This window comes from Neomonachus schauinslandi, chromosome 6 (genome assembly GCF_002201575.2).
Source record: "Neomonachus schauinslandi chromosome 6, ASM220157v2, whole genome shotgun sequence".
Classification (NCBI taxonomy): domain Eukaryota; kingdom Metazoa; phylum Chordata; class Mammalia; order Carnivora; family Phocidae; genus Neomonachus; species Neomonachus schauinslandi.
This window is the reverse complement of record NC_058408.1, coordinates 140726467-140752150: the sequence shown is the minus strand read 5'-3', so window position 1 is coordinate 140752150 and position 25684 is coordinate 140726467. Positions and strand designations below refer to the sequence as shown.

Sequence of the window (25684 nt, the reverse complement as noted above, 5' to 3'; positions counted from 1 at the left end):
AACTGAGACACAGTTCTCGCAGCTTAGATGCCAACCAGTCCTCCTGCCCTGGGCTCTGAGAGAATGTGCCCCTGAGCCGACTTCAAATCATTGCTATGAGCATAAGGCCCTGGCTTTACCATGAGGCCATCAAGTTTCCCTATGGGCACTCTTCAAAAGGAAAAGTTCCTCAGTGTACTTAGTAAAAACTTACAGAATGTATCAGAAATCTCAACTTAGCCAACGCTCCTATAGGTCAGTATATAACAATTTTTATAATTCTGGAGGAAAGCAAATGGTAACTTTAAACAGAGAATCTAAAATATATAAAGCGGTAGGACATTATTCTATCTATAGGTACATGTTTGAATAAATTTATTTCTGGTACTTTTCTTCTATAACCCTGATACCGGCTCACGAGAGAAGCACTTCGTCAGCCTGTATGATAGATCATTTTTAGTCCCCCGTTAGATGCTGTTGCATAAATAATTGAGCAGTTAATTACCTTAAGAATATGTATCCATTTACTGATGGGTTTATTCATTTATACTTCTTTTTCCAAAAAGGATCTTAGGACACCCATAAGCATGTAAGTAATATAATAAAGATGAAAATGTAGTAAGAGGAGGGAATCAGGGAAAAGGGAATTAAGGGTAAGGAAGTAAGAAGCAGCTGTTTGGCTGTTAAAAAAGCTGAAGTTCTCACACTTCTTCCTGCATGAGGCTGGCCACAAAAATGTGTCTGTGCTTTCGGGCACCAATACTCAGCTGCACCGAGTGTGCGCTCAGCAACAGAGGTACTGGACTCTTTTCCTAGGTCGTGGCTCCCCAAGTGGACAGGAGAGCTGGTACACAAACGAAAGCCCCATGGAAATGGGATGTCTGGAAGACAGCTTACAGGTGTAATTTCGGGCAGAAACACTGCATATCAATGTCACCAAACAGTGAAATCACAAGAATAAAAAGAGCACGCTGGTTAGGGATGTTTTAGAGCAAAGCCTCACGTGAGGACACACTTGGGTTCTGGGGGTCTCATGCTAGCGGTGTGGCCGAAAGCCGGGGTGTCCACAGCCCTGTCCAGAAGACGCTCATGCTTTGGCCGATGACTCCATCACTTCTGTGGGGAAGACGGGCTCCAGGAACTCGGGCGGCTCACCAGCCACGGTGGCCGCAGCCTCGGGTGCCTCGGTCCCCTTTTCAGCTTCGTCATTCAAGGGAAAAAATGTGTGTTCTTCATTGAAACCTATTCAACAACAACAACAATAAAGTTTAGTGTCAAGTCCAGTGGTGCCGAGTTTGATGTTTTTTGTTCTGTGACGTAAAGGAGACTATCTTCAGAACTGCCCAGAGGTGTCCCCTCACCATTAGAAAAGGTCCCGGGACCATTTAGAACTGGGCCTGACTTTGCTCAGACATTAACTGTGCAATACACTTGTTTTGCTCGGTCTGCATGGTGCCCTTCTGGAACATTTGGTGTGCAGTGGACTTTGGGCAGAGGCTTAGCGGAAGAGGAGCAGAAGAAGAGGAGAGGCCAGTCCACTACGTGAGTACAAACCATCGCCAACTAAGCATTCCCACGCGGATGACTGCAGACTCAGTTCCAGTCGGGTCCATGTGGGCAGTGACAGTGCTCAGTTAATAGCTGAGCTTTTACAGGATTTCCTACTTCTCTCAGTGGGGAGATCTGCCTTTCCAGTTCTTGGTCCCCTTCCCATTTATCGACCACTGTCTGTCAGTAGGGTGTATTGACCACAGGCCAGTGACAGAGAAATTCTCATCACAGGCACACCTCCGAGATCCCGTCAGTGTGGTTCTGGACCACTGCAATAAAGCAAGTCTTGAGAATTTTTTGGTTTTTAAATGTATATAAAAGTTAGGTTCACACTATGCTGTAGTCTGTGAAGTGTGCAATAAATAGCATTATGTCTAAATGTGCCTACCTTAAATAAAAATACTTCATTGCTAAAAAATGCTAACGATCACCTGAGCTCTCAGCGAACCACTGATGATCATTTTTTGCAAGAATGACTAAAACAAGACACAGAGACATGAAGTGAGCAAATGCTGTTGGAAAAAATGGTGCCCAGCGATTTGCTCAACGCAGGGTTGTCACAAACCTTCATTCTGTACAAAATGCAGTATCTGAGTAGTAAAGCAAAGTGCAATGAAATGAGGCATGCCTGTAATCTGTTAATCTAGTCCAGAATGCCCAAGGCTTGGCTCTGGCCCCGAGGGAGGCGCTGGGCCTCCGGGTCACTATCCTTTCTGATGCCTGGAAGCTGCTGTTTCTCTTGTGGTGAAGTCTGGCTGGAAATGTGATGGGCCATTTAGGAACTTAAGGCTTTCACAAGTCAGGATGACATTAAAAAAAAAAAAAAAACCCACCAGGTAATACGTAGGAACAACGTGATTTTACCTATTTGAAAAAACAAGCCCTGTGTCACACACTGAACAACACAGACTAACTTTTGATTCCTCTAAAAGAATCTCTCAATTATATTTTTATTTTCTATGACGCTTAGGGTGTGTTTCAAGGTCATGACATATGTTAAACATGACAAATTCCTAATTACAATTCCTATTGGCTGCTTTATTTTTTCAATGTATATCCTGAGGCCCCACATAGGACTACTTGCTTGCTGTCATATGCAAGAACTGGTTTGCCCTACAGAACAGGCCCTAATACGTTTATCATTTAATAGATTTCATGTATAGCATCCAAGAAAATTTCATACTTTGTCAATACTACTTAAACACTTTTTTCCCAGCATAGTGATTTGTTTATTCTATCGTAAAATGCAAACTATTTTTAGAATTACAAAGACAATAACTTGGTCTCTTTAAATACCTCTGTGTGCTCTGCACCTGCTTTTGGCCATCACAGTCCTGTGAAGGGTAAAAATGCATCTTTGGGCTGTTTTTCTCCAATTAGCCAGTACACAAGTTGCCTTCTATGCATGCAAATTTGCAGAGGTTTGACTTCCTAAATGATTGGTTCGTTTCTCTCGAGGCCACAGCCTTATTATGACGTTAAACTTAACATGCTGTCTGCTTAAGTACAAGGAGTTGTTTTCAAGAGTCGTCAGGAAAACATCTGCCTTTAGCTTTTCAGGGGCTGTCAGAGAGACCTTAGCTATAATTTGGACCATAACAAAAGGTAGGCTTGGAGATTCCAATCAATTAATTCTATTGAAAAGCACCATGCAGCTTATTCATCCAGAAGAAGGGCGAGAGTTTGAAACATCCAGGTAAATAGATGATCCATTAAGAAAACAATGCACATTGTGGCAAATGCCACCCTAGTTTTGTCAGCACTTAGTTACAGTCTTTGGATTCCCCTGCCCTCCTGCCGAGGGCCTCCTATTCCCCTTCTTCCAGTCTTTGTTCTCTTATTCATGGCTAAGTGAAAACAAAACAAGAAAGCCGCACGTACCCAGTGTTCCATTCTGGACAAGTTCTTCCTCTATAGTAAAAAGGCGGTTGTACTTAGTTACCCGCTCGCCGCGAGAAAGACCTCCCAACTTGATAAACCGGACACCGAGTCCGATGGCCTTCAGGGGGGTAGGAGGGGGGGACAAAATTGATATTAAACAAGAACTCACGTTTTGCTAAGATACAAACAGCTCTTTAGGGAGAAAGGGCACTGGCACTGTGCTGTTTCGGTTTTTCTCTTACAACTTTGTATTTTATCTTTAGGTAAGGTGGCCTGCTTGCAGACCGAGAGTGGCAAGAGGTAAACGGCATGACTACATATCAGATGCTTTACTAGTCATGTGAGCACGCTGATTTTATCTAAGAACGTTGTGGCCTTTCTCGCTTCATTTTAGGCGCTAAGATTACAAGTGCACCCCCCAGCCATTTAAGTGTGCTCATCATTCTCCCAGGACTTCAATTTTTCTTCTTTTTAAAAGTTCAAAGATTAGCTCTTTGCAAAAGGTAGCTGTCTGGGAGGAAGCAAGTCTATTTCATAAAAGGTTACATGACTTTCTCCGCCAAAGACTGCATTTCTCTGAAATACCAATTCGTGATAAAAGCAGTGTTTTGGCAATTCTGCAATTGACCAGCTTTCAGTACTTACCAAATCGACCAGGCTGTCATCAGACGACTCTCCTTCTGTACTTCCAAAGACAGTGATGCGCTTCTTACCTGTGAGCAGAGGAATTCTTTTCAGGTTTAGATGGCATGGAAACAATGAGCATAAGGGCATATGTATGTATGTGTATATATATATACGCACACACACAGACAGACATGTATGTATGCGTGTATATGTGTGTGTATACATATATGTGCATGTAAATACAAATATATGTGTATATGTGTGTAAATGTGTATACACACACGCACATGAGCCTCTGGAACCAAAATTTAAAATTTGCCAAGATTTATAACGTTCCTGGGAAGAGTCAATGATTTGACCACCAGAGAATTCTGACCTAAACATCTGTATTTTTACTACCCTGGTTTTATCTGTTTATCTCTTTCCAGTAGCTCAGATGCTAAATACTACACGAATGCCAAATTTCATCAAATTTAAGATACCATAAATTGTAAGACCTTTAGGACCACTGAAGGGGGAAAATGCTCAGATGAGGTTGACCTGTTTCTAAGACCACAGCTGTAAGACATGACTCCATCTTGTCCATGTTCACTGTAGAAAAGTGTGCACCTTTGAGAAGTGCAAGGGAGTCATTTGGAGAGCTGATATGCCTTACTGGATTTCGCAATTCATCGTGGAGAATTATATTCAAAGGAATCTGTCGTTCTGAATGTTAACTGATTAGAAAAGCAGTGTTGATGGTCCTTAATCCAAATTTGAGGAGCTCAGAACCCCCTGAAGTTTGCCAAGTCTACAAAGAATGCAAGCCAAGGTTCTTTCTCCAGAGACGGTGTTTGGTGTTTCTGAGGCAGGAGCTACAGTAGCAGTCCGAGGTGGATGACAGCATGCCTGCTGAGTGCTGGCCCCCGGAGGGAAGGCCAGGGCTGGGGCCTCCCATCGATCACCTACAGGACCGCCCTCCCTGGGCCCTAACCTGGACCGTCTGCAGGACAAGGGACACAGGCACACTCCATGCCATTGTCTGGCACCAGCCCAGGCCCCTGGCCGCCATCCTGGCTCTGAGCCCTGCTCCAGGTCTTAGACAAGCCTTCTGCCTAGTTCCTGAGACCTACTCATGTTTCAGGCACTGAAAGAGACTCCTGTGAACTCATGGGACTCTGTGGTCCAGTAGGGGGGCCACCAGACATTAAATATTCGTACACGTAATTGTGGCCAGTACTACAAGGAGAAAGTACAGGGAGCTATGAGGGAGGTTCAGAGCAAGCAGATAGGGGTGGGGTAAGCCAGGAAAGTCATATATATCTGAAAAGGTTTCCTTTAAGGAAAGACGTGAAGGATCAGGAGTAGTTAGCCGAGTAAATGGTACAAGGCAAAGCACGTTCACAGACCTCACACTGGCAAAGAGTTTGAAACTTGTGAGGAATTTTTAAAACCTCAGGGCGGGCGAGCGGGATCACTGTCCTGTGGTGTGAAGCTGATAGGGCACTGTCCTCAGCCACACCTGTGGGACGGCTCCCTCTGGGGGGGGGGGGCCTCCTGGGCTGGGACTGCGGTGGGACCCCCGGGAAGTCGATCGGTGAGCTAGCTGCAAATGGTCTCCCAGTAGTAGAGCTCTCACAAACGGCTGGAAATCTGCTTTTCTTCCAAGATTCACACCATGCTTTTTATTAACTGACAAACTGCATCTTTTTGGCTCCTTGTGTAACCAAGCTAAGTTCCTTATGAGTCTTGTAAACCTATACTTCTACTCACTGTCAAGAAGATTGGTTATTTCCACCAAGTCAGACATCGTGGTTTGGTTGGTATGTTTGATGATCAGCCCACTGGATTTGGGGGTGCTGATGTCGCCACCCTCTAGAAGTTTCGAAATGCTTTTGGATGCAGCTTCTGCAATGATGTAACACCTGGAACCAAGAGCATTACAGATGCTGTCCCACTGTTCGGAGTCCTGGGTAAATATTGAAGAGCCGATCGTTACAATGGCTTAAGCATGATCACAAAACAACAGGAACCCTACAGCTCCTCCTCAGAGTTAAACACCTTTCGGAGATCCACAAAACAGTTTTCTGTTGTTTCTGCGGCTGAATGATGCCTGAACCACAGCCACACAAATTAACTAGCTTCATTCAACAGAAACTTCAAATGATTAAATTTGAGCTTAAAGATCTGATGGATAAAATGTTTAACACACAGTAAATGCTCCACATCGATTCTGAAGTCCTTTGAACCCAAGCTATTCCTACCCACTGAATTATCCATAACACCACTAACAACTGGCTGGCCAGAAGATTCTACTGTTCTTTCTGGTGAACAGAAAACAGAAGGAAATGAGCCTGTGAGGGCTCTAGGCTCTCCTTCTCAGCACTCTCGTTTTTACTGGGGAGACCATCACATGAAATGAAAGACTTAGGGGCGCCTGGGTGGCTCAGTCGTTAAGCGTCTGCCTTCGGCTCAGGTCATGATCCCAGGGTCCTGGGATCGAGCCCCACATCGGGCTCCCTGCTCCGCGGGAAGCCTGCTTCTCCCTCTCCCATTCCCCCTGCTTGTGTTCCCTCTCTCGCTGTGTCTCTCTCTGTCAAATAAATAAATAAAATCTTTAAAAAAAAAAAAAAGAAAGGAAAGACTTAGTGTTTTTTAACTGATGGTCCACAAAGTCTCCCACGCCACTGTACCAGATTCCGACCTATCCCACCAGAACAGCCCAAACACAGGCCATCTTGCCAAAGGAAAAGCAGCCGAGGCCAGAGCCCGGGGACAAGGCCTGGAAGACAGGGGCCAACAGGATACAGAGCTGGGTTGCGGCTCAGCGGGTGTGGGGCTGTGGCGCAGGTGGTGACAGGACCGGTGGCTGAGCGAGGCCCTGGGACCCGAGCGCGACGCAGCTCTCTTCTCGGGCCCCACCTTCAAATCCGGGCCTGATCTCCGAGAGGGCGGGTCTGTTCAGTGTATCTAATGGTTCTCTCCACGCCATACCGTCAAGAACTTAAGTTTTGGAGTCTCTGGGCGTCAGGGAGAGCACGCGAACAACCCGCGTGGGATGCCGTAGCTTGAGTAGATGGAAGAACCTCGCCATCTGAAACCTTTTTAAAAATCCGGCTTTGCGACCTTCCTGGGTGTGTGGTAAGTGGATGGAGGTTGGGCACACAGGGCCCAGCCGTGGTCAAGTTTCCGGTCGTGTTAGCACGGGCGTGGGACGGGCCCACTGGCAGGTGGCTGGCCGGCCGTCCCCGGGCTGCTTGTGAAAACACGGGACCCCCCCTCCCCCGAGTGCCCGGGAAGAGCTTGTTCGTTCTGCACACAGGCATACTCCCAGGCCGTTGTGCTTGGGCTCTGTGCTTGCTTGGTGTGTGCCCCCCTCACCTGTGCTGAAGGAAAGCCCCTCTGCCCCAGCCCAGATGGCAGTGTTTCCAGCGACCAAGCCAAAAGAATGAGATTTTGCTCTGTGCTGTTATAAAATTCAAGGTGACTCCCGTTACCTCCTTCCTGAAAGGATCGATTAAGGCGATAATTGAAGGGAACCTGTTGATCAGATCCACGTACAGGTCAACCATCTCCGCTGCGTTTTTATGTGTTCCCAGCATCACTTCATACTTTCCTCTATTCTGGCAAGCGGAAGGACAATAACAAAATAAAGATAAATGAGGAATTCCTCGAAGGCGAAAGGCGGGATTCCCATTCGCGTTTATTCATTGCCTACGAAAGATTGTAAACGTTCTTTTCGGGCCCGTATTCCCATGAGACATCTGTGTACTTTTGTTTAAATATCTGTTAAATATTAGCCTGGGGAAATCAAGTCACCATTCCTCTTCATGCCCCATGGAGCTCCTCCCACGGACTTCAGATGAAGCCTTCTCCGCACAAGACCAGGTACACAGTAGCAGGGGACTAATTTCTTACTTAGGCTTGTGACGGGCCATGCTGGGGTCCTCGGGCGATGACATGAATTTATAAAGCAGGACAGCAGTGCCTAGCTTCCCACTCACCAGAACCCACCACCTTTCCACTCTCAGTAAACAAACAGCTGGTCTCCTGCACCGCGAATATCCTAAAATTTGAAAGCAGGGTGAGGCTTTGGAGATACGAACAGCCACTCTGAAATGCCCGGTCACCCATGTGAAGGCATCTCCTTCTCAGGTAGTGTGCATGCTCTACCAGTACCCATATGGTCCCGAAGGAGTTCTAGGTCAACTCCATTCATTTGAAGTCTGGAAAGCAACCCCCGTCATCAAGAATGGAAGTAAACGGGGCTAAAGGATCGAGTGTCGTCTGTCTGCAAAACCTAGCACGGATTTCCAAGTCTGTGTTCAGGGATGCCCCTGGGTTATTCAGGTACCGGGAAGGAGGCAGGAGGGAACAGAATGACTGGTTTGCTAACGCCTTCCTGCTATGGCTACTGATGGAATGGATCCCATTGGAATTGAGCAGGTTCCAAAGAAATCCATACTTGAAAAGATTTTATACTTTTCTCAGATTAAAAAGCAGCCAGAACTTTTAGTTTCTTTACTGCAAAACCTTGAAAATCCTATCTTGTCAGTAAAGAGATGCTAATGACGTTGAATTAACATTGTAAGAATTATCTGATATCAAGCTAATGCATTTCACTGAATATAAGCAAAAAATACCCATTCCAGCCCAGCACTAGCAGTCAGTATATTCATAGTTCTTGGTATACGTTGCTGATGAAAACATGCAATTATTTTTCGTAATAGTATGTCTAGGAACCAATCATTATGTGGAGAATAGGAAATTACATTAAACATGCCTTCATGCATGTAGTATCTTTAGAAAAGTTACAAGGGCTTAGAAGTCAGCTGAAACTTAGGGTTCTTATATGCTGTTCAAGTTTTCCTTTGAAGTTAAAAGAATTGCAAATTAAAGCGGAATTGTCTTTGGCCACGACCCCCGAATTTGACCTTGATTACCAAGTCACCACAAATGTATGTCAACACGCTGGGCATTGTATACAACACAGGCTCTGCATTTGTGTGTTCGAAAAAGGGAAGACAACTTTTAACGGTTTTGCGAATATGCCAGCTTCCCAGGTTGAAAGGTTAACTGCCGCTCTGTTATCCTAAGGAAGTGAGGACTGCAGCTTTTAAAAAATGAACCCATTTTCCATTCTTTTTTAAATAATTGCCCCCACGTGGTGTCGTCTCCGGGTGAAGTTTCATCACTAAAGCTCTGTCCTCCTAACCCAGGCTGTGGATAACACTGTGGATGGGCTTAACTGGATAAAAATATATTCTCCATAAATGTCAACAACTTGGAAATATTTTTATATTTAAAAAGTGAGTCACAGCAGAAACTCAGAATCACTTACTTGGCCAGAAGGCTTACCAAGTTACAGTTACAACGGATCCATTTTCCATGCTCGACAAGTTCAGCATCTACCGGCCAAATGAGTGAACTCAGCAGAACATACCAGTTTGTTATTTTCAATAGCTCTCACAATTGCAATGTAAGCAACCCATTTTAGCAATTTTTGTTACAGAATTTCTGTGTGTAATTATTTTGACATTTTCTGTTAATTTTTAAAATTTACATGGTTACGTTATTTTCTGGTCATTAGCTAACCTGGCTTTCTCGACTCCATTTATATGTGGAACCCTCACACAATATTAATAAAAGCAATAGGATCTGTTTGGAAAATATTCAGATACATGCTTCTTTTGAGTTCTAATTTAAAAATAATGGGACCCAACAAAAAAGTAAGTGTCCTGGAGCAGAAACTTACATAATCCATGAGCTCCTGTGCAGCACAGTTGATGGCTAGGTGCAGGTCTGTGCCCATGTCCAGCCCCAGGCTCGCACAGATGCCTTGTATTAGGATCAGCGGCTGCTCTATGGTGTCGGAATTAATGGTCAAACAGCCAAGATGGGACATCTTGCCAATGATGGGCTGCTATAAGACCGAAAGCAAATGATGCATATAAATATAGAGCAGTAAAGGTCCTGGAGCTTCCTGGTTATAAACTAGGCACTGCTGACAACCAGACACAGCGCTCTGAACATGTGGTCCTCTGAGTCTGCCTTACCCTTATGTCCGGGTGTCCCTCATCTCTGCGTGACCTTTGGGCATATGATTGCCCAAAGTGTCTGGAGTAATTTTCCTACCTCCAGGTTTCAGGCTTGACCTGGGCACACTCTTTTCTCTCTGGTGTGCCTGTATAATGTCTTGATCAGCTGTGTCACTGTACACAGGCTGGCCTGAGCCGCAACCCCAAAGTGGGTGAAACTCCAGGCTGTCCTTGTAAATGTCTGTCTGGCCTGTCCTTACCTCTGTCCTCCTCCATCCACTTCCAAACCTGCTCTTTCCTGTGTTCTATTTTCCTTTTGAAGAATATAAGTGTGAACAGGGAACCCTCCTTCAGGAAAGGTTTTATTTGAATAAGGGTAGAAGATCTCTGCTAAAACAGTGCAGCACTGCGGATGGATTTCGGTGGAAGAAGGTTTGGCACCCAGAGCAGCCCAGGGAAAGGCAGCCATGTGTTTCTGGTGCAAGGTCAGCCCTGACATGCCCTCCTCGTAAGTTGCCACTATGAATTATAACACATTTGAAGCACTATCAGTGATTCTGAAGGGTGTGTGTGCGCATGCACGCCAAGCTTGAGGGCAAACATGAACCTAGATAGAAATATCCCATTTCTCTGCTGATCGCACTAGTTAATTATAAGAACCACCTGACATTCTTAATGTCAGGGACAGGAACCCTTTATTTGGCAAAGGAATAGGTGGGGAAATTGCCGTGTATCAATTGAGTTTTGTGAGAGTCTTCTAAGCTATAAAAGCATCACTTATTTAGAGCTTATTAAATACCAGTTACTGTTCTAAACACTTTCCATAAATACATTTACTCCTTATATCAACCCCCTGAAGCAGGTACTATTATTATCCCATTTTACAGAGCGGTAAGTAACTTGGAACAGATTTTAATCCAGGAAGTTTAGCTCCAGAGTTCATGCCTCTTAACTGGTAGTGGCTGCCTCCCTAGAATCTACCATTTAACCTGTTTCTAACAAAAAAAAAAGGAAAGCTGATCATGGGAAGGGCTGATCCTGGTCTGAGTTTCTCAGAACACAAAGGACAACCTGCTGGAATGAGGCGGACGTCGCTGACACTTGGTTACTTGGTCATCGTGCCCTGGCTCTCTTGAGGGGTCTAACTTCAGAGTGTTGTGCTCATCCCAACAGATACAACCGTCAGGTACTTAACTTTCTGGTGTGTTTGTTCACACATTTCTCTCTCCCAGTGTTGAGGAGGAGTTTAACTTTTCATCTTTACTAGCCCCATCGCCACTTGCATTGTCTCCAGGATTCTTACTGGTTATTCCAACTATATTGTTGAAAGTTCAGGCATCTAAGTGGTGTATCTGCCTGAGCACCCACAGTCACCAAAGCTGTTGTCTGATCAGGTAGAGATGGTTTCCTAAGGCTCTTGAAGCCACCCTGGCCAATTTGGACAATAACTGTTTGAGGCTACCGACAAAATCTGAGCTCCAGGAATGGTTCATCTGAAATGGTGCTTGGGTGCCTTTTCAGGACCCAAAGAAAGAAATGGCTATCACTTTGTGCCTTTTGTTTCTCTCTTACTTGGTAGGGGTAAGATTAAAATCAAAAGCTTTCTATATGCCTTTCAGCTGGTTAGCAGAGATTCACCTTCCCCAACACTTCACCTATCAAGTTTCAACTATAATGTATTATATTGGACTCATAAATGCTTCTGCAACCCTCTGAGCTGTCCGACAGAGAGACAACTGCTGGCCCGGCGGCCTCTGGCCAGAGAAGTGGGGCAGAATGACATTCCAGCTCTGGGGTCATCGGGTTTAGTGCTCCTGGAGGAGCATGACTGTGTAGTTTCCGAGTGCATTAGCCCTGCTCCTGGAGCACCGTGACTGGGGTTGGAACAGGGGCAGGGAGTATATAAATGAATTGTGTCATACTGAAGTGTGGTCAAGAAATACATAAACTTACTTGACCTCTTTTGCTTCCATTATGCCCTTTTTTGGTCTCTGTTTTTGGAGGAGGGGGCTGCAGGACAGAAAAGAGAGAGAAAAATCACTTGCCATTTTCAGACATGCCTGTAGCAGCGAGCAGAGCTTCAGGTCCTAGGGCCTGCCCACTGCTCTGGGGCCTGACCAGTCACACTGTGAATCACACACACCACACACACCCCCCAACGCCCCGCCCCAACATGTAGGGACCATACCAGCCCCTCCCGATTTTGAAAAACTCCAAACTGTTTCTCATACTCAGGTACATGTTCCCTTTAGTTCATCCTTATATTCTGCCTCCATTCATATAAATGCATTTCTACTCATATAAATAAAGTATTATTCACTCCTATGACATTCCCTCCTTGCCCTCAGGGAGCAACATCACTGTGGGATCTGCCTTTAGACTGTTTTGAATATTGTTTTAAATATTGTTAAGGTACAAACACTTTCTCCGCAGGGTGGATTTGACTTTTGGAAACAACCAAAGGTCATTAAATCTGATGAATCTGGTATGTGTAATGTCATTTGAGATGAGAAGCAAAGATACTTTCCAAAGATGATTGGTCACTTTCAATACCCACAACGTGGGGTGTTGACAGCGCTCTGGAGCGAGGATTCAGCCTTTAAAGGATGCATTTTAGGGCGCCTGGGTGGCTCAGTTGGTTAAGCGACTGCCTTCGGCTCAGGTCATGATCCTTGAGTCCCGGGATCGAGTCCCGCATCGGGCTCCCTGCTCGGCAGGGAGTCTGCTTCTCCCTCTGACCCTCCTCCCTCTCATGCTCTCTGTCTCTCATTCTCTCTGTCTCAAATAAATAAATAAAATCTTTAGGGAAAAAAAAAATAAAATAAAATAAAGGATGCATTTTAATACCCAGCATTTCCTGGCTCTGTAAACTGGGGCATGTTTGTCAAGAATCGGCAGGGCTCACACTTGAGTACATGCAAATACAGTTCTCCTGCTTTTTTGCACTGTGGAGTCAGCTGCACTTTCTATCCCCTGGTAAAAATACCACGCTCGGGAAGCAAATCAATGTGCAGGGCAGGAGACATATAGTGGTGAACAAGACAAACACGGGCACAACCAGGGACTCATACTGTCATTGTCCTGCCGCTGTGGCTTCCCCCCTCGAGGGCTGCCTGGCCAAAGGCTCCCGTTTGCCCAACCGGGATTCTAAGTAGACACCAGAGCCTGTGCCTTAACTATTACACTGAACTGCCTCGCACATCCTAGGGACCAAATCCTTTCTTTGCAAATCCTAAGGGATGATCTTAGCATAGAGCCAGCTGATGAGATTGTCAAGTGCTGTTAGAAACTGGATCCATGGCCAATGAAGGAACGTATATGCTTGGCTCGTATGAAAAACCTAAGGCAAATGAATACATTTTACATATCAGTAACAACAATATTGAGTTAATTTCATAATGAAGTATAATTTGTATCCTAGGAGATGTCAGTATCAGCAATTAGATACCATAGATTCTCTTTACATACCATTTCAATTGTTTTGTTAATTTGTTTCTGAATTTCCAGAAGCATCTCCACACCCTGTAAGTAAAATAACCGTGATCTAGTAAAATAACCGTGATCTTCCACAACTGTAGTCTAGAAACTTTAAATATAAAAACTTACAGCACACACTGGCTATTTCTAACTGAATATTTGTAGGGTCCCTGATAAGGTATCCTGGTTAGTAGATTAGATGTGGTCTACAAAATCAGAAGATGAAATGTTAATCTTTAGCCCTCAATTTTTATTTGGTTGGATATGAATGAGGCTCTTCTCAGTATCTTTTCTTCATTGTTCAGGACTGACTGGTTCAGTTGGTTGGATCAAGTCAGCTTCATTGTCTTTCATAGCCTCTTGACCAACCCTTTTGCAATACATGTCATAGGTCACCAAGGGATTCTGCATGACAGTGTTTGAATCAGTATAAAGCTGCTGTCACTTAAAAAAATAGAAAAGTATATTCTGATGATTGTGGGATCTGCATATGGAGACAAACAAAGGATGGCATGCCAAGTACTCTGGTACCCGAATAGCACAACAGAACGTAACTGCAGGAAAGATCCTGGTGCTAGGGTCTGAACACGATCTGACGGATGGTGAGCCAGCTCTGAAGTCCTGTTCCACAATCGGTGCATCGTGAGGTAATGGTTATTCTCTTTAAAAAATAATTCTTTATCCTGAAGAAATTATCTTGAGATTTAAGAAAAAAATGATTCTCACGAGCTTAGGTTAAAAATATCACTCAATGTATTACCAGAGGGGATGGAACTTCCTGTACTTTTTTCTGAAAACATCCACTACAGAACATGAACTTAAGTTCTTCCTAACGCCTAATTGGTAGAATATTTCATGAAGATTTAAAGAGGGCATAGGGGCTCATTCAGGCCAGTGAAGAACAAATAAGTATAAAGAGGCAACTTAGGATTCCTTCATTCTAGAAGCATGCACTGAACCTCTCTTTCGTGCCAGGCAGTCTGGTCGGCCCTGGAGCCCTTCCTGAACAGAACTGGCTTTTAGGAAAGAGCCAGCTTCCTCTTGCCGCCACCACAGTAAATAAAGATGCCTCGACTCCCCCAGATAACAGCTTTCCAGCACTATCCAGCCTGCCAAGTTGCTCACCCAGGGCTCCTTGGTGAGCCACTGACACGAGTCAGTGCCAAGGGGACCCAGAGATCGAAGGTGGCTTAAATGTGCCCCTCGTATTGGAGGTTTTGCTTTTTCCCTGCTTCTCTGATTTCCTAAAATTTTTTTTTTCATTTTATCTTTAATTCTCCCTCCCTTGGTGTCATAAGCCTTGGGGACCTACACTAAAGACTCCTCGATGATGGAATATTATTATTATTATTATTTATTTTTTTAAGAAAAAGTAGTGTGAGGGGCACCTGGGTGGCTCCGTCGGTTGGGTGTCCGACTCTTGTTTTGGGCTCAGGTCATGATCTCAGGGTCCTGGGATCGGGCCCCACGTTGGGCTCCATGCTCAGCCAGGAGTCTGCTTGAGATTCTCTCTCTCCCTCTCCCCCTCCCCCTGCTCATGCTCTCTCTCTAAATAAATAAATAAAATCTTAAAAAAAAGAAAAAGAAAAAGTAGTGTGAGATAATAGAAGGTACTTGTTTAGCTGTTAATCCAGGATGGGGTATACAAATCACTTCTTTCATTAAATTCAGCTTCCCAGGTGATGACTTCCCACAGCTGACCAGAGACACCATGGGCAAAGGTAGAGTTAGCTCTGTGGGCTGTTCCTGGGAGAGGGAAAAGCACGGAGAAACAAGAAACACAGTTCACTGGCGTTGAGATGCTCATGGGTCCTTGTAATGGAATACAATGGACACTGACCTGACGGTGCTTCAGTAATGCGATATTTAAGTAGAGGGGGTTATTGTCCAGGATGGCACTGGTTTTGGCCACAGCGAGTGACACGGCCCCTATGGCCATGCTGCCATTCAGTACAGGTTCAGCGGATTCTGGGGGCACAATGGGTTTCTCTGTAAAAGTATCATTCCTCCCTGGAGGGAAAAACAGGGATAAAAGATTCCTTTCAAGGACGTTTGACTATGATAAAACTATATATATATATATATATTTTTTTTTAAAGATTTTATTTATTTATTTGACAGAGAGAGACACAGCGAGAGAGGGAACACAAGCAGGGGGAGTGGGGGAGGGAGAAGCAGGCTTCCCGCGGAGCAGGGAGCCCGATGCGGGGCTCGATCCCAGGACCCCGGATCATGACCTGAGCCAAAGGCAGACGCCCAACGACTGAGCCACCCAGGCGCCCGATAAAACTATATTTTTTAATGCTTTGCTTACAGATGTGAAGGCCCAGAGTAAAGAAAGGGGGGAAACTGAGGCTGGGGAGAACATGTTCTCCACCTCAACCCCCCAAGAAGTTTCTGTGTGACTTCACTTACGGCTCCCGAATGTTCAAATCATCCGTAGCCATGGATTTTGCCACTCCAAGAAATTTTCAGACATTCAATATTAACTCCTTCGACAATCATAAAAGGGCAAGTACTGTTATCCCACATTCACACAGAAGTAAACTAGGGCTTAGAGGGGTCAAGAGACTTGCCCGATATCCAACAGAAAGTGAATGAAGAAGATCTGGAGAGTCTTTGAATTCCAAGTCCTTTGTTTTCTACACCCACCATAGCTCCTGTGTATCCAGCTTTCTATTGAACACGCCTCTTCATGCGTGGGTATCTAACTAGTAAGCTTGCTGGCCAGCCCCAAACAGATGCCTCGTTGTATTAGAAATGGCTTCCAGATCCGGCCACCCACCCTCGGCCTCACCCACCTTTCACACTCATTTGTTCCCAGCCACCCAGCCTGCTCAGGTGCCACACCATGCCCCTCCCCCAGCTGCTGGCCTGCGTCAGGCAGGTAAGCCAAGTGGAATAAGGCACGGAACCCCATCACACGTAGTAAAGGTTTAGCAAATTCCTGTCCCCTCCTCCTTCGTCCCTTCCCTTACGCTCCGAGTTCTGTCAGGCAGCAGCAACCGCCAAACGAACACCCTCTGTGCATCTCTAGCTGTGATTCAGCAGCGGCCATCCCCCCGTTCATAGAGATGGGTCTTACATGATTCTTTTGCCTTGGGAGACTCTCCTTCCCTCCCTGGGCCTCAGCATCTGAATCTAGGAAATAAGAAACCGTGTCTCCATGGTCTCTTTGATCCCCTTCCTGGTTCTGGTGCCTTCTTATTCAAGGGAACCCATATTTATTGGGTGTTTACTTTATGCTTTGGCATCATGCTAGGCCCTGGTGGTGCTAAATTGAATGAGACATGATTCATGCCCTCAAGATACCTGTTGGAAAGACACAGAACTCTATTTACAATACTAGCAGCAGCTCCAGCAGAGGGGCTGAAGTTCACAAGACGTTGGAAAGCATGGAACAAAGGGCCACGATAACTTTGATTATTTGCTTTAAAATAGCAAAATCTTCCAATGAAAACTTTTTTTTAAAAGATTTTATTTATTTGAGAGAGAGAAAGTGAGTGACAGAGAGAGAGAGAGAGAGCACGAGCAGGGGCGAGGGGCAGAGGGAGAAGCAGGGAGCTGATGCAGAGCTCCAATCCTAGGACCCCGAGATCCTGACCTGAGCCGAAGGCAGATGCTTAACAGACTGAGCCACCCAGGCGCCCCAAGAAAACTTTTATTAATATGTTATTAATAGGACTGAGAAAATGTTGGTTATTCATACCAAAGGATATCGCTAATCTTTATAATATGGAGTGGCTTTTGATGAGCTAATGAATATTTTGGGGGGCAGTTAAAGGTCCCCCATGCCACTTTCCTTTTCCCTGTCCCCAGCATTGCCACTGTTCAGTGCACTTTGCTTGGTAAGTGCTCACCTCTGGGTAAGGAATAGTTTTTCCTTACAAACAAAAGGGAGGGTGGGATGGAGTAAACCCCTGCCCACCCAACATGGCAGCGTCAAGCAAGGAAGTGGACGGTACCCGGGGGGGGGGGGGGGGGGGGCGGGGGGAGCCTAACCTAGGTCTGCAGCAAAAAGACTCTAACTGGAAAGATAGTCCGAGCTTCAGCCTTTCTTCCTCACACGCTAGTTATCAAAGGTTCTGCAAGGAGCTACTGACCTTGCCTTTGTCCCCTTTTTTTGGCTGCGGGAGGAGGAGGTGGTGGTGGTGGTAGAGACGAAGGGATGAGCACCGCTGGGTCTTCCAGGCCCCTTTCCAGGTCTCTCCTCTCTTTGTCTTCTCGTACTTTATTTTCAAAGAATGTCCTTCACGGCAAGAAAATATGGCTTTACAGTGAATATCACTCATAATTTTGGTCAGTTTCAGTGCTGACTTCCATTCACTATGTTTCAACAATTAACTCTGCTTTTTTAGCTACTTAAAAACAAATCAGCTTCACTTTCCAGGGCCCCCAAATAATGATGCTGTTACAAAACTGTGTTCAAGAGCTGAAATTAATTTTGGCCTGGAAATAAAGGTTTAAAGATTTTAAGTGCTTGTTTTTTTTTTCTTATTTGAGCTTATTTGTTTATATATTTAAAGTAAACTTTGAATATATAATTTGATTAAGGGCTACTGGATTTTCTTTTTGAATAAATGACCATCAAAAGAAAAATGAGCCAAGAATAGACAGTGAAATATATAGTATAATGGGCAAGAATTCATTTTCTTTTTTTCTTTTTTTGGTGGGAAGGAAGCCTTAAAATGAATAGTTAAAAACAACAACAAAACAAAGCAAAAAAAATCTCTGAGAAGTCCCAAAAGGGACACACAAAAATAAACTCAAAATGGATGAAAGACCTAAATGTGAGACAGGAATCCATCCAAATCCTAGGGAAGAACACAGGCAGCAACCTCTTTGACCTTGGCTGCAGAAACTTCTTGCTAGACACATCGCCAAAGGCAAGGGAAACAAAGGCAAAAATGAGCTATTGGGACTTCATCAAGATAAAAAGCTTTTGCACAGCAAAAGAAACAGTCAACAAAACTAAAAGGCAACCTGGAATGGGAGAAGATATTTGCAAATGACTTATCTGATAAAGGACTAGTATCCACAATCTATAAAGAACTTATCAAACTCAACACCCAAAGAACAAATAATCTAATAGAAATGGGCAGAAGACAGGAACAGACATTTCTCCCAAGAAGACATATAAATGGCCAACAAACACATGAAAAAGTGCTAAACATCACTCGGCATCAGGGAAATACCAATCGAAACCACAATGAGGTACCACCTCACACCAGTCAGAATGGCTAAAATGAACAACTCAGGAAACAACAGATCTTGGCAAAGATACAGAGAAAGGGGAACCCTCCTACACTGTTGGTGGGAATGCAAACTGGTGCAGCCACTCTGGAAAACAATACGGACGTTCCTCAAAAAGTTAAAAATAGAACTATCCTACGACCCAGCAATTGCACAACTAGGTATTTATCCAAAGGATATAAACATAGTGATTTGGAGGGATACCTGCACCCTGATGTTTATAGCAGCAATGTCCACAATAGCCAAAATATGGAAAGAGCCCAGTTGTCCATCGACAGATGAGTGGATGAAGAAGATGTGGTTTATATATACAATGTAATACTACTCAGCCATCAAAAAGAACGAAATCCTGCCATTTGCTACAACAGGGATAGAACTAGAGGAGCGTATTATGTTAAGTGAAATAAGTGAGTCAGAGAAAGACAAATACCATATGATTTCACTCATGTGGAATTTAAGAAACAAAACAGAGGAACATAGAGGAAGGGAAGGAAAAATAAAATAAGATGAAAATAGAGAGGGAGGCAAACCATAAGAGACTCTTAACTCTAGAAAAAAACTTAGGGTTGCCAGAGGGGAGGTGGATGGGGGGATGTGATAACTGGGTGATGGGCATTAAGGAGGGCACGTGATGTGATGAGCACTGGGTGTTATATGCAACTGATGAATCACTAAATTCTATCCCTGAAACTAATAATACAGTATATGTTAGCTAAATTGAATTTAAAGAAAAAATTTAAAAAATAATTAAAGGATGTAATCCAGCAAGTCAAGAAAGACGAAGATATGGGATTGAGGAAGTAGGAGGACAATAAAGCATCTCTGTAGTAGGCTAGAGAGGAATCAGTCCAGATGGGAGGTTTGAGGAAGAAAAATTCCAGGAGAAAAGGAATGTAATAAAGTAGAAGGTCTGGAAAAACTACATTGGGAAATAAAATTAGGAATATGATCATAGCAGATGAGAAGACAAAAAAAACCCCAGAAAACCAAAAACAATTTGAAAAAATATTTTTAAAAAGGTTATGATCCAACTCTGAAGCAAACTAAAATGTGATGTTCTGTGTAATTAAGCAAGTGGTGGAGCTTAGAGAAAGACAGAATCCAGTTGACTTTTGCTTGGCCAAGAGGCTTGTGGCATTGGACTTGCACAAAAGGAACAGTAACGTTAACCCTTCCTTGGCTGGGCACTGAACAATCCTGATGCAGCCCTAGCAACCACTTCCTTGGTTTTCACGTGTTAAAGTCAACCTGTGGGCAAAGCATGCAAAACCAGTTTGTGGTTGGAGGACTGACCATGAGCATCACCCACTGGGACTCCGTGAAAGAGTATGAAGCCCTCAAAGGTGGCATATGAGGTGGGGGGGGGGGGGGGACAGAAAGGACACCATCTGGGTTCTTCACTTAATGCTTTTCCTGAGAAACTATTGAAACTTTTACTGAATCCTACGCATGGAAAAGAGGCGGAGAGGCCTGACGTCGCCTCACACAGGCACATTTTAAAAACAAGGTTTTCAGAAGAGCGCATTTTGCTGCTTTCGCATAGGCTTCTTACTCAACTTCCTGACCGTACCTTCTAGATATGACAGGCCTGTTTTATTGGTGGGTGAAATAAAAAGAAAAGAGCTACTATTTGTACTGGACACTTTCATTTGCAAGCGCAAGATCTACCTGAGCACCTGGTCCACCTCAGCCTGGTTGGAGGGCGCCAGGCCCCGCAGCTCCTCAGTGATGGTTTCGTTGACCCACTGCACAGCTGTGCTGACTGCATTGGACCTTTCCGCTTGCTCCGCGTCCGCCAGCTCGGGCGAAGTGTTCTCGTGGACTTCAAAGTGCGTTGAGATCACCACCGAACATATGTTCTGAAAATAATATAAACGTGTTCTGCATTTTCCCCTCCCTCTTACAGAAAGGAAGAAATTGAATGTATCCAGCTTTTAAGGCACATGATATTTTATCACCAATTTCAAAGGGAAAATGAGAATATATAATTTTCTTTGAGATATTTTTATAACTGTTGAAACTGTATGGAACCTAACTTCAGGGAACATTTAAAATTATCACCTTGTTAAAATACACCTATAAAAATCTTACATTGAACTTCATTTTTATCACTACCTCTCCAATAAATAGCTAAAAGGATACAGACTTAATCATAATTATTTGCCTCCCAGAGACTGTAGCAAAATTATTTCTAACAAATATGTAGCAATTAAAGTGAATTATTACAATTATGAAAATGGATTTTTCTTTGTGTAGATCAGCCCACATGTCTATAAATCTATATAAGTCTATATATAAACATATGAATCTATAAACACACCTATAGATTTATAGAACTCATCACATTAATGATGTCCGAGTTTTAAAATTATTTTTGCCCCATTTCTCCATCTTGGATCATCTTCAGGCTAGCATGTCATGTCTGTACCAATATGCTTGCTTGTATGGTTCATGCTTTATGTACATGACTACCTACAACTTGTGTGTATGTGTATATTTCACAAACGCTGAATTTCAAAACAGTAATTTTCTACAATTTAGACAATAAATGCTAATAAATGCAATGGAACCAGGACACAATAAAGAACACATTTAAGCTTCTTCATACCTTGGGAAAATTTTGAATGGTGCAGAATATTTCCACTTGTAGGGTTGGAAGCCCCAGTCCATCCAATACTTTCTTCCCCACTACTTTGCATATGGTGGGAGGCTTTGCAAGTTTAGAAAAGCAGTTTGCCTTCAACACACACAAAAAACAAAAATTACAATACCATGACTAATTTATCTTTAAAAGGTCATTCACATTTACTCTAGTTTCTACTAAACCTCTCCCTGAGTGTCCTCCTCATGTGGGAAGGGGGGGGTGCTTTAGGCTAGCAACTGCCCTCACATGCTGAGATTTGGATTAACCTGATGTGGGGTCTCCAGGATATGGAACAATCTGTTCTCTTTTGAACTCTCAGCAGAAACTCACATACATTTCTTTCTTTTTATTATTATAAAATGTGAATTTATTTATAAGCCAAATGAAACATTTGAACAAAGTTTTAAAAAAGGAAAACAAAAGTCTTTTATTCTTATAGATTTATTTAAAAAGCAGTTTTAAATGACATAAATCCACAATATAATTTTAGAAATCAAATAAACTTCTCCATTTTACAGAATAGTATCTAACAAAATATAAAACTGTAAAGCATCTAAAACATATATTTATAGTTTTTTTTAAAGAATAGATCATTGTATTGGCCACTGTTTTAAGTGTATTACCCACATTATTTATGCCTTGTAACAACCCTATGGGATCAGTAGTATTTTTAAAATCTCCACTCTACAAATGAGGAAACTGAGTATAGAGAGATGAAATATTTTGCCCAAGATTGCAAAATAACTGGCTGAGCTGGGATTCACCTCTAGGCAGGCTGACTCCAGAATCCATGTCAACTGCTATCAATTGATGGCGGAAAGGGAGAAGGACATGAAGTCTACCTTCAAATTAATAGCATTTTAGGAAGAAAAATAAGCATGAGGAATGTGGTTATACTTTTTACAAGTCAGGAATATGAGGCCCACACTAACTTTGGCTATTCCAGAAGCAGATAATCTTCCATCTGCCATGTTGTCTTCCATTTCTGTTTTGATGATGGTGCCTCAGAGTGAAATTTGTAGCACATATGAATTTAAGGGAGGAGAAACAAACAAAAATAACTCAGGATTGGAGTCTTAGCCATATTAACTTACTTTGAAACAAAGACCTTTGATTTAATTAGATGATTCCAGCTACCCAATGGAGGAGCATAGTTGTTTGAAAATTATTACTTAGTTTCTCTGAAGAGACTCCTATATGGAAGCAAACTGTCCATCAATCATGACACACTTGGGAATGTTTTCACATACATTTCTTAGAGACCCCATGTCACTTTTTAGCAGGCCCTAACCCATTCTGCTGTCCAAGATATGGAAGTCAGCTGGTCTCTAGAACGCTGTGATGCGAACTTTGGAATCCTTCTGGGGGCCCATTTTTATTTCTTCCCGTGAGGCATCTGATATTTTAATGGTGAAGGCTTCTGCAGAGGCCGTATTTCACTCACCAGCAGTTCACGCCCAGAACGTGTTCAAAGAGGGTTGATTGGAACATTGGTAATAGCAGTTACATTGATGTGGGAAAGCAAAAGCCATTTGGAAGTGATCCAAGAAAGAGAGGGAAGAGAATGAAGCTGAAGCAGAAAGCCCACTCAAAAAGCCTGGGTAAAAAGATTCAAGATGAGAAACGCCAGAGGAGCAGGAACTGGGAGAGTAGGAGGAGGAGGAAGGGAAGGTGAAGGCACACCCTCCTTGACCTCTTTATCGCCAGATTGTATTGGGCTCTTTATCTGCATTCATTACAGACCAGGTCTCTCAAAATCCAATGACCTCAACCTACATAATAGGTCATCTACTACTCATCAGCTCACAGGCGGTGCCCTAGCACAGCTAAAGCAAAAGTCTATTTTCAAGCCATCCATATATATATATATATATATATATATATATATATATATATATATAAAGATTTACATATACTCAGTTCCTCTAGTATGTAACAGAAGCAGAGAAGAAATGGCATTTGAGCTGAACATTGGAGAATATGTACTATTTCACTGGGCAGACAAGGGGGAGAAATCAAGGGCAGATACAAAGGAATATGATAAGCCAAGGGGAGGGAAGGGAGGAACTTCAGGCTTTAGGGAATAGTAAGGAGCCACAGGAGGTTTCTGAGCAAAAGAATGATGGTCAGATTAGGAATCTTGCTCTGGCAGCCACGATTCAGGTTGGGCTCGATAGAGGGAGAAACTAAATGAAAATACTGATGGCCAAAACCCAGACAGTGATAAAATGAAAAGGACATTGTCTTTTTGCTAGTCCAGCTCCTGAACATCCTTCAAAGTCCAAGCCAAAACTTTCTCAGACGTTACAGCCTACAGGGATCTTCCCTACCCCTGAATTCCTTTGATAGGCATACAGTGATCTGTCCCTCAGTCTAGCACAATCATATATCACCTTATCTGTTACTCCAGTTATTTTATGTAACAGTGGTTTTTGTCCCTTACCAAGCTCCCAGAGAGCTGTACAAACCAAAGTCCTGGCTGCCTAGTAGACTGGGAAGAACATTACATTGAGGGACCCGAGTCCAAGTTTCTAGTCTTAACTTTTGCACTAGGTAGCTGTGAGACAAGGTCTTGGTGTCTTTGTGAAATGAAGAAGTTAGACTAGTTAACTTAAAAGAATTCATCTAGTAACAGACAGTGGAAAGAGAATGGAATTCAGAGTCGCATTCATTCACTTGTACCACAAGTAAGTGCTTGAGTGTCCACTATGTACCATGCAATCTCCTTGGTACTAGGAACAAAGACCTGGTTCGATTTGTCACTGTCATTCACTGTGTCCCTTGGGAAAATCATCTAAATTCACCAGGCCACAGTTTCCTTATTTGTAAAACGGAAATCATAATTTTTACCTCCCGGTGTCCTAAAGATTAAGTGAAATAACATAAATCACATAGCACTGGGAGCTCAGCACATCCCTCCCCACCCCGCCCCAACATACAACTTTCACTTCTAGGCCATGACTAAGGAAAATAAACATTCATGCAACATTCTCCATATCAACTGCCTCAACAAGGCGTGGTTTTGAACCTTGTAAACATACTCTGCTGTCCCAACCACACTGCCTTCCAGAAGGAAGGTGTTGGCTAGTACTTAACGGATCTGTAAATGAGAACACGCTTGTTTGTTTCAACTGCTCATTGCTTAAGGCTAAGGTATGTGCCCGATCTTGTGCGGAGCACAGGGGCTAGGCAGGTGGTAGGAAAAGGCCCCTGCTCTCCATGAAGCTCGCAAGCCTGGGGAGGGTCTCATCACGTGCAGGAAATGTTCAGGCGAAACGGGCAAGACTGATGTGAATTTGGAGTTTGGGTAGCAGCTGGTCAGGTGGGGACAGGCATCCAGGATGAGAAGGGTGCACACTGCAAGGAGAGCATAGGCTTGAAAGTGAGACTTGGAAGCAAAGAGAGCGGGCTGGGCATGAGGCCTAGGGTAGGCTGAGGCCAAGCTGAGGCAAATGCCAGGGCACTCATCCGTGGTCAAACGGGGGCCGCTGCAGGTTGGTAAGCTGAGCTACGCGGTATTAAGGTGTTTAAAAAGAACTGGCAATCGGGCGGACCGGCTCAGAGGTAGCGAGGAAGCCTGCCCGGCCCCGAATGCGCCTAGACCCCGCTTTCCTCTAGCAGCTGCCTGTCCACCACTCTCTCTCTGTCTCTCTCGAGATTCCTCCCGCCCAGGTTTCCGCACCGCTTCTCCCTTCACGGTCGCCTCCCCACAAGACCATGGATCCCGAGCCCGCGGCGGCGGCGCGCGTGCGCGACTCTATGGCGCAGGCGCATGGCGTTGCCGCAGCGTGGGGCGGGGGGAGAGGGGCTGGAGGGAAGAGGGTGTTTGTCCCAGGTCCCTACCAGGTGCCCGTAGACGTCGGCAGGCTGGAGGTAGAAGGTGGAGTTGAGCAGCTCTTCCAGCCTGCGCGGGACGTCGTTCTCCCGGTAGTACTCCATCGCCTGCTGCTTCAGCCTCTGCAGCTCCCTAGTGGTCCCACAGCTACGGCCGCCGCCGCCTTCTCCCATGGTAGGAGATTTAAGGCTACAGCTGGGGTTAGCCTGGGGGCCTGCGAGCGTCCTGCCCGTCGCTAGGCAACGGAACGAGATTCCCGACCCCCCCCCCAGATCTCGCGAGGCTTCCAGTCCGGGTTCTTGCCGCGGCCGGAGGTGCGCATGGCTCCGTCGCTCTCCTCCCTCCTCTCCTTGAGGGAATGGGGTCGGGGGCTTGGGCTCCTTTAGTCCCGACGCTTTTGCTCTGCCGGTGTCATTTTCG

The 25684-nt window shown here is 44.3% G+C and overlaps 1 protein-coding gene across 1 annotated transcript; it reads right to left on the bottom strand.

Moving 5' to 3' along the window:
- Positions 1-886: 886 nt before the first annotated feature.
- Positions 887-25450, bottom strand: ENO4 (enolase 4). Its single transcript, XM_021699766.2, has 14 exons — positions 25273-25450; positions 21394-21522; positions 20454-20644; positions 17636-17781; positions 15373-15542; positions 15147-15278; positions 13524-13577; positions 12009-12065; positions 9773-9940; positions 7515-7640; positions 5791-5986; positions 4057-4124; positions 3412-3529; positions 887-1221 (listed from the first exon to the last, which is right to left on the bottom strand). The coding sequence occupies exons 1-14, from the start codon at positions 25435-25437 to the stop codon at positions 1067-1069; spliced, it is 1875 nt and encodes a 624-aa protein (XP_021555441.1). The 5' UTR covers positions 25438-25450; the 3' UTR covers positions 887-1066.
- Between the last annotated feature and the right edge of the window lie 234 nt (positions 25451-25684).

Bases quoted from the DNA above. Each gene is read 5' to 3' on its own strand.
- ENO4 (XM_021699766.2), bottom strand. From the start codon at position 25,437: ATGGGAGAAGGCGGCGGCGGCCGTAGCTGTGGGACCACTAGGGAGCTG. The intron at 13,578-15,146 runs GTACCTTCTATT...TTTTACTTACAG, and splicing joins CTGGATTAACAGCTAAACAA to GGTGTGGAGATGCTTCTGGA. The intron at 3,530-4,056 runs GTAAGTACTGAA...ACCCCCCTGAAG, and splicing joins ATGACAGCCTGGTCGATTTG to GCCATCGGACTCGGTGTCCG.